The sequence below is a fragment of the Salmo salar genome, chromosome ssa24 (assembly GCF_905237065.1).
Source record: "Salmo salar chromosome ssa24, Ssal_v3.1, whole genome shotgun sequence".
Taxonomy (NCBI): Eukaryota; Metazoa; Chordata; class Actinopteri; order Salmoniformes; family Salmonidae; genus Salmo; species Salmo salar.
Window position 1 is genome coordinate 21029506 of NC_059465.1, and position 8448 is coordinate 21037953.

Genomic DNA, 8448 nt, shown 5'->3' on the forward strand with positions numbered 1-8448 from the left:
GGGAACAGGAACAATAGTGGCCGTCTTGAAGCATGTGGGAACAGCAGACTGGAATAGGGATTGATTGAATATGTCCGTAAACACACCAGCCAGCTGGTCTGCGCATGCTCTGAGGACGCGGCTAGGGATGCCGTCTGGGCCGGCAGCCTTGCGAGGGTTAACACGTTTAAATGTTTTACTCACGTTGGCTGTGGTGAAGGAAAGTCCGCAGGTTTTGGTAGCTGGCCGTGTCGGTGGTACTGTATTGTCCTCAAAGCGAGCGAAGAAGTTGTTTAGTTTGTCTGGGAGCAAGACATCGGGGTCCGCGATGGGGCTGGTTTTCTTTTTGTAGTCCGTGATTGACTGTAGACCCTGCCACATTAAATCATATAAATCATATCATTCATATTTATTTGGCTACCATATACAGTGCCTTCAGAAAGTATTCACACCCTCATACTTTTTCCACATTTTGTTGTTACAGCCCAAATATTTGTGTCACTGATCTACACACAATAATACCCCATCATGTCAAAGTGGAATTTTTTTTGTAGACATTTTTTGAAATTATAAAAAAATGTATGCTGAAATGTCTTGAGTTAATAAGTATTCAACCCCTTTGTTATGGCAGGCCTAAATAAGTTCAGCAGTAAAACTGTGCTTAAGAAATCATGGACTCATTCTGTGTTCAATAATAGTGGTTAATATTTATTTTTTATGACTCACTGTACCCCACACATACAATTATATATAAGGTCCATCAATCGAATAGTGAATTTCAAGCACAGATTCACGCACAAAAACCAGGGAGGTTTTCAGATGCCTCGCAAAGAAGGGCACTGATTGTAGGTGTATTTTAAAAAAAGACGCTGAATATCCCTTTGAGCATAATTAAGTTAATAATTCTGCTTTGGATGGTGTTTCAATACACACAGTCACTACAAAGATACAGTAGTTCTTCCTAACTAAGAGGAAGGAAACTGCTCAGGGATTTCACCGTTGAAACAGTTACATTGTTTAATGGTGGTGATATGAGAACAGGATGGATCGACAACATTGTAGTTACTCTACAATACTAACTTAAATGACAGAGTGAAAGAAGGAAGCCTGTACAGAATACAAATATTCCAAAACATGCATCCTGTTTTCAATAAGGCACCAAATTAAAACTGTAAAAATTGGGCAATGAAATTAACTTTATGTCCTGAATACAAAGTGTTATGTTTGGGGCAAATCCACAGCACATCACTGAGTAACACTGTTCATATTTTCAAGCATGGTGGTGGCTGCATCATGTTATGGGGATGCTTGTCATTGGGAAGGATTAGGGAGTTTTTTAAGATAAAAATAAATTGAATCGAGCTAAGCACAGGCAAAATCCTAGAGGAAAATCTGGTTCAGTCTGCTTCCCAACAGACACTGGGAGATGAATTCACCTTTCAGCAGGACAATAACCTAAAACACTGGAGTTGCTTACCAAGATTACATTAAATGTTCCTGGGTGGCCTAGTTACAGTTTTGGATTGAAAATCTATGGCAAGACTTGAAAATGTTTGTCTAGCAATGATCAACAATCAAAGCTCTTAGAGAATTACCCAAAAAGACTCACAGCTGTAATCGCCGCCAAAGGTGCTTCTGCAAAATATTGACTCAGGTGTGTGAATACTTATGTCAGTTTGTTTTTTCTGTATTACATTTTCAATACATTGGCAAAAATTTCTAAAACATGTTTTCACTCTGTCATTATTGTGTGTAAAAATAAATGTAACCCATTTTGAATTCAGTCTGTAACGCAACAAAATGTGGAATAAGTCCAGGGGTAATGAATACTTATCTTTGAATGGATTTGCTCATACAGAACAAAGTGTTCATCTACCGTGGTAAGGAGTACGAGTGGTTGGAGGACTTCAGTCTGAAGCTGCTGTCTCAGTTCCCAAACGCCGCCAGGATGACCAGCACAGCGCCCCCTGGGGACAACATCTGTAACTCCCAAGGACAGCGTATCCTTTAGCCCTCTTGCAGCATGCCCTCATTCTCCTAGCTATTCAATGCTATTTAAATGTTAATTTGTGTTAATGCTTCTAATCAGGACATTGTTCATTTTTACCTTTCTCAAGGACACAGTTTTGAACCTGTAATCCACTGGTGCCCCAGTCTCTGTTTACCTATAGCACTAGGGATTAGTTTTAGTTTTTGAATAATATACAGTCCTATCCTTAGCTGCTCTTCACAGACATCCAGTGTTTTACAGTCAAGCCAGTCCTTACTGTGCCCACCCAGTTCAAAGACAAGGGGGTTCCTGAGCAGATTCTAAAGTAAGGACACAACATTTTGTGGTATGATTAATTTATCTTACATATGCATTACATTGTTGGTCCCTCTTCCTCTCTTAGCTACTACAGAACCAATGAAGTGGACCAGTTTCAGTATTCCAGACCCTTCAGGAAAGGTGCAAAGAACCCAGACAATGAATTTGCAGTGAGTACCTTTCACACAGCTCTGACAGACACACCATGCTGCAAAGTCCCAACAAAGCCAGATCCCTCCATTTATACTAACACTCTTGTCTTTGAACATCGCTAAGGAACTCAGGAATATAGCCCTTTTACTTAGCAGTTAAACACAAGAGGTTGTTGCTCAAAATATCTGTGTTAACCATTCCTGCATATTTTCTGCCTCATGTTACAGACCATGTGGATCGAGAGGACAACTTACATCACGTCCTATTACTTCCCAGGGATTCTCAAATGGTTTGAAGTGAAGTCCATCTCTGTTGTAAGTTCTCTCAGTAATGATGATGACAAGCACAGTAAAACAAACTTACTGGTGTTCATGTGCTCTATGTTTAATCTAAACACAGTTGAGTACTCTGCTACCACCCATAGCAAATAGTTCCTACTCAACCAATTTGGTCTTCTACACTTCAATGTCGCCTCACCTCTCCTTGCTTTTCTATTGGTCAGGAAGAGATCAGCCCCCTGCAGAACGCTGTGGAAACCATGGAGATGGCCAATGAGAAGCTCAGTAACCTGGTGCAGCAGCAGGCCTGTGACAGCTCCACGTCAGTCCACCCACTCTCCATGATGCTCAATGGCATTGTTGACCCTGCCGTCATGGGTGGCTACACCAACTACGAGAAGGTTTGACTTCCACTATTATTTTGTAGGAGGTTAAATCCTTTCCAATTTTATCTCACATTTCAGTGAAGATTTGTCACCTGATGTTCTTATTTTCAAATCAAATAAATTGTATTAGTCACATGCGCCAAATAAAGCAGGTGTGAAACTTACAGTGAAATGCTTACTTACGAGCGCCTAACCAACAAAGCATATAAAAAATAAGAATAAGAAATAAAAGTAACAAGTAATTAAAGAGCAGCAATAAAATAACAATAGCGAGACTGTATACAGGGGGGTACCAGTACAGAGTCAATGTGCTTGGGCACCGGTTAGTCGAGGTAATTGAGGTAATATGTATGTAGGTAGAATTATTAAAGTGACTATGCATAGATGATAACAACAAAGAGTAGCAGCGGTGTAAAAGGGGGGGCTATGCAAATAGTCTGGGTAGCCATTTGATTAGATGTTCAGGAGTCTTATTGCTTGGGGGTAGAAGCTGTTTAGAAGCCTCTTGGACCTAGACTTGGCGCTCCGGTACCGCTTGCCATGCGGTAGCAGAGAGAACAGTCTATGACTAGGGTGGCCCGTGCGGTAGCAGAGAGAACAGTCTTTGACTAGGGTGGCTGGTTTCTTCGAAAATTCTTAGGGCCGTCCTCTGACACCGCCTGGTATAGAGGTCCTGGTTGGCAGGAAGCTTGGCCCCAGTGATGTACTGGGCCGTACGCACCTTTCAGTCTCCTGAGGGGGAATAGGTTTTGTCGTGCCCTCTTCACGACTGTCTTGGTGTGCTTGGACCATGTTAGTTTGTTGGTGATGTGGACACCAAGGAACTTGAAGCTCTCAACCTGCTCCACTACAGTCCCGTCGATGAGAATGGGGGCATGATCGGCCCTCTTTTTCCTGTAGTCCACAATCATCTCATTTGTCTTGATCACGTTGAGGGAGAGGTTGTTGTCCTGGCACCACATGGCCAGGTCTCTGACCCCCTCCCTATAGGCTGTCTCGTCGTTGTCGGTGATCAGGCCTACCACTGTTGTGTCATCGGCAAACTTAATGATGGTGTTGGAGTCGTGCCTGGCCGTGCAGTCATGAGTGAACAGGGAGTACAGGAGTGGACTGAGCATGCACCCCTGAGGAGCCCCTGTGTTGAGGATCAGCGTGGCGGATGTGTTGTTCCCTACCCTCACCACCTGGGGGCAGCCCATCAGGAAGTCCAGGATCCAGTTGCAAAGGGAGGTGTTTAGTCCCAGGGTCCTTAGCTTATTGATGAGCTTCGAGGGCACTATGGTGTTGAATGCTGAGCTGTAGTCAATGAATAGCATTCTCACATAGGTGTTCCTTTTGTCCAGGTGGGAAAGGGCAGTGTGGAGTGCAATAGAGATTGCGTCATCTGTGGATCTGTTAGTGTGGTATGCAAATTGGAGTGGGTCTACGGTTTCTGGGATAATGGTGTTGATGTGAGCCATGACCAGCCTTTCAAAGCACTTCATGGCTACAGGCGTGAGTGCTACGGGTTGGTAGTCATTTAGGCAGGTTACCTTAGTGTACTTAGGCACAGGGTCTATAGTGGTCTGCTTAAAACATATTGGTATTACAGACTCGGTCAGTGCCAGGTTGAAAATGTCAGTGAAGACACTTTCCAGTTGGTCAGCACATGCTCGCAGTACACGTCTTGGTAATCCATCTGGCCCTGCGGCCTTGTGAATGTTGACATCGGCTGCGGAGAGCGTGATCACACAGACCTTCCGGGAACAGCTGGTGCTCTCATGCATGTTTCAGTGTTATTTGCCTCGAAGCGAGCATATAAGTAGTTTAGCTCGTCTGGTAGGCTCGTGTCACTGGGCAGCTCTCGGCTGAGCTTCCCTTTGTAGTCTGTAATAGTTTGCAAGCCCAGCCACATCCGACGAGCGTCAGAGCCGGTGTAGTACGATTCGTTCTTAGTCCTGTATTGACGCTTTGCCTGTTTGATGGTTCGTCGGAGGGCATAGCGGGATTTCTTAAAAGCCTCCTTGAAAGCAGCAGCTCTGTTATGTTAGCTACTATTTATTGTGACCATATGACCATATGTCCCAGTAAAAAAAATGTTTTTATTCCACCCCCTTTCTTTCTCTGAAGGCGTTCTTCACTGACACCTACATACATGAACACCCAGAGGACCTTGAGAGCATTGAGGTCCTCAAACATCTTATTGCCCTCCAGGTACAGTATATCCTCATTCTCCCCTTGTTATTGAACCTGACCTTAGACATGCAGTATATGCCGTAAGAACAGAGGCTCCTCCCTCCTCCTCTCCCCTCAGATCCCTCTCCTGGCTGATGGGATCCGGATCCACGGGGAGAAATCCACGGAGCAGCTGAAGCCCTTACACAATCGCCTGCTCACCTGTTTCTCTGACCTGCGGGAGAGAGTGGAGAAGCATTACGGCGTCATAACCCTGGTCAGTTGCCAGCAGCAAACTCAATTTAATGTTAGAGGGTGGCAACTTTAGCTATTGGCTCCTCTGACTGCCTCCCTATTAAACTCCCCTCATTCAAAGCAGAGTGTACATTATATAAATCTTTCTTTAGGCACTCCATTGCTGCTAGTGTTTTGCCTGTCAATCCACTCATCCCCTGCCAAGTTTCCTGATGATGTTTAATCCCATTTGTGTGTCCCAGCCCTGCTCTCTGACTGAGAGGAAGAAGAGTCGCGTGGGCTCAGTAGTGATTCCCTACATCCTGTCCTCCACCCTGCGCCGCATGTCCACCATCTCCATCCTCTCCACTACCTCCTCAGGCCTCTCCAGCGGCTCCGCCTCCTCTGATGGACCCTCCCGGCGCTCCTCCTCCCAGGAGTCAGTGCTTCACCTCCTCCTCTTTCCTCCTTCTTCCTCCCTCCTCCTCCCAGGAGACAGTCCACCTCCTCCCTCCCTCCTACTCCCTTCTCCCTAGCTGTGTTTCTCTCTTTGTGCTGCTCTGGTGGTCAATTTGTGTTGCTATGTTTGTAAGGAATATTTGTCTGTGCTTTTCCACATCTCACAGTGTGACATTGTCTGAAGTCTTGCACATGCCAATGAATCCCTCTAACTGTACACCCCCCATTTCTCTCACTCTCTCTTTCTCTATCTGTCCTGATATCCATCATCAGTTCACTGTTGTCCCGTGCCACTGCCAATGATCGCCGGGCCTCAATGTTGTCCCGCTCGGAAGATGACAACCGGATCGGCCGAAAGAACAGAAAAGAATGGAGTGTGAGCAAGTCACAGGTTTTGGTGGAGAGACAGCCAGACATAGATGAGGTAACTTAAATGGTTTTGGGCTCATAAACAAAGGCAACAAAGGTGTAATTTGAGAATGTAAGTAATTACCCATGTACTTGACTGATTTCAAGGAGGGGTGTATCTTTGTACTCAATTCCTTAGCAGACCTTTCCAGAGAAGCAGCAGAGACCCAAAAGCCTACAGTTTGGGGACGGTCGCCTGACCCTGTCTCTGTTCCAGGGCGTCTCTTCTCAGCTCAGCCTTGGCAACCCTCTCAGCCCCCTGCCAGCCTCTCCTCACACTCCTCGCATCTCCAGTACGTAGCTTAACTACGCACAAAGGATACCTTCAAAGCAGCCTATCCCAAACAACCTTTTAGAGATACATACCGGTTCACTCTGAACACAGAAAAAGTCAACTGCACAGGCATAGAGATCAACCCTGTATTGGATCCATGCCTCGTCCACACACAGTTACTGTCATGCAGCCTAAAATATATGTGTTTTGTCACTCTCTCTCTCTCTGCAGGTTATTCATCTCTCCTTGAAGATAATGATGCCATCACTGACACTCCTGGGACACCCCCACCCATGCCACCAAAGAAACATCCCCACGAGATGTTTGACCTCTCCCAAAACTCCTCTGAGGTACCGCTAGACTGAAAACATCTATATTTTTTGTAAAATGCACATTGTGAAACAGATTATTTTAAAAGTCTATTTTTTACCCTGGTCTCTCCATAGTTCCTTCCTACTCTGCCTCAGAAAATTGACAGCAAGCCCCCTCCACCTCCTCCTAAGACCAGGAAGTCTATGTTCCCCGGCTCCTACGAGCACAGTCCTCAGTGAGGATCCTCCACCTGCTGCCTGGGATGGCTGGTTTATTTTGTGGTACTGTAGCACTTTATTATTACAGAACTAGTACAGGACCAGTACTAATACCTGTTATGTACTTCAGAATTACATGTCAACAATTTATATTGCTGATACTTACGACAAGTAAGAACCAACTAAAATGGTTATTGTGGTGTATGTGCCCTGTGAATATCTAAGAAACAAGCATACAGTTGAAGTCGGAGGTTTACATACACTTAAGTTGGAGTCATTAAAACTCATTTTTTAACCACTCCACAAATTTCTTGTTAACAAACTATAGTTTTGGCAAGTCGGTTAGGACATCTACTTTGTACATGACACAAGTATTTTTTCCAACAATTGTTTACAGACAGATTATTTCACTTATAAGTCACTGTATCACAATTCCAGTGGGTCAGAAGTTTACATACACTACGTTGACTGTGCCTTTAAACAGCTTGGAAAATTCCAGAAAATGATGTCATGGCTTTAGAAGCTTCTGATAGGCTAATTGACATCATTTGAGTCAATTGGAGGTGTACCTGTGGATGTATTTCAAGGCCTACCTTCAAACTCAGTGCCTCTTTGCTTGATATCATGGGAAAATCAAAATAAATCAGCCAAGACCTCAGAAAAATAATTATAGACCTCCACAAGTCTGGTTCATCCTTGAGAACAATTTCCAAATGCCTGAAGGTACCACATTCATCTGTACAAACAATAGTACGCAAGTATAAACACCAAGGGACCACGCAGCCGTCATACCGCTCAGGAAGGAGACGTGTTCTGTCTCCTAGAGATGAACGTAATTTGGTGCGAAAAGTGCAAATCAATCCCAGAACAACAGCAAAGGACCTTATGAAGATGCTGGAGGAAACAGGTACAAAAGTATCTATATCCACAGTAAAATGAGTCCTATATCGACATAACCTGGAAGGCCGCTCAGCATGGAAGAAGCCACTGCTCCAAAACCGCCATAGAAAAGCCAGACTACGGTTTGCAACTGCACATGGGGACAAAGATCGTACTTTTTGGAGAAATGTCCTCTGGTCTGATGAAACAAAAATAGAACTGTTTGGCCATAATGACCATTGTTATGTTTGGAGGAAAAAGGGGGAGGCTTGCAAGCCGAAGAACACCATCCCAACCGTGAAGCACGGGGGTGGCAGCATCATGTTGTGGGGGTGCTTTGCTGCAGGAGGGACTGGTGCACTTCACAAAGTAGATGGTATCATGAGGATGGAAAATTATGTGGATA

The 8448-nt window shown here is 44.6% G+C and overlaps 1 protein-coding gene across 2 annotated transcripts in view; it reads left to right on the forward strand.

The window, feature by feature from the left end:
• Window positions 1-7643, forward strand: part of LOC106585561 (dedicator of cytokinesis protein 5) — a 55627-nt gene extending 47984 nt beyond the window's left edge. Inside the window, exons 40-51 of one of the 2 annotated variants that reach the window (XM_014171918.2) lie at window positions 1838-1979; window positions 2213-2294; window positions 2373-2457; window positions 2668-2754; window positions 2943-3119; window positions 5214-5297; window positions 5398-5535; window positions 5756-5931; window positions 6225-6375; window positions 6502-6652; window positions 6865-6983; window positions 7080-7643. In XM_014171918.2, coding sequence (XP_014027393.1) covers window positions 1838-1979; window positions 2213-2294; window positions 2373-2457; window positions 2668-2754; window positions 2943-3119; window positions 5214-5297; window positions 5398-5535; window positions 5756-5931; window positions 6225-6375; window positions 6502-6652; window positions 6865-6983; window positions 7080-7184 — 1497 coding nt within the window. In that variant the 3' untranslated portion in view covers window positions 7185-7643. Of the gene's footprint in view, window positions 1-1837; window positions 1980-2212; window positions 2295-2372; window positions 2458-2667; window positions 2755-2942; window positions 3120-5213; window positions 5298-5397; window positions 5536-5755; window positions 5932-6224; window positions 6376-6498; window positions 6653-6864; window positions 6984-7079 lie in introns of both variants that reach the window. The other variant, XM_014171917.2, reaches the window with a different exon arrangement.
• Window positions 7644-8448: the final 805 nt, after the last annotated feature.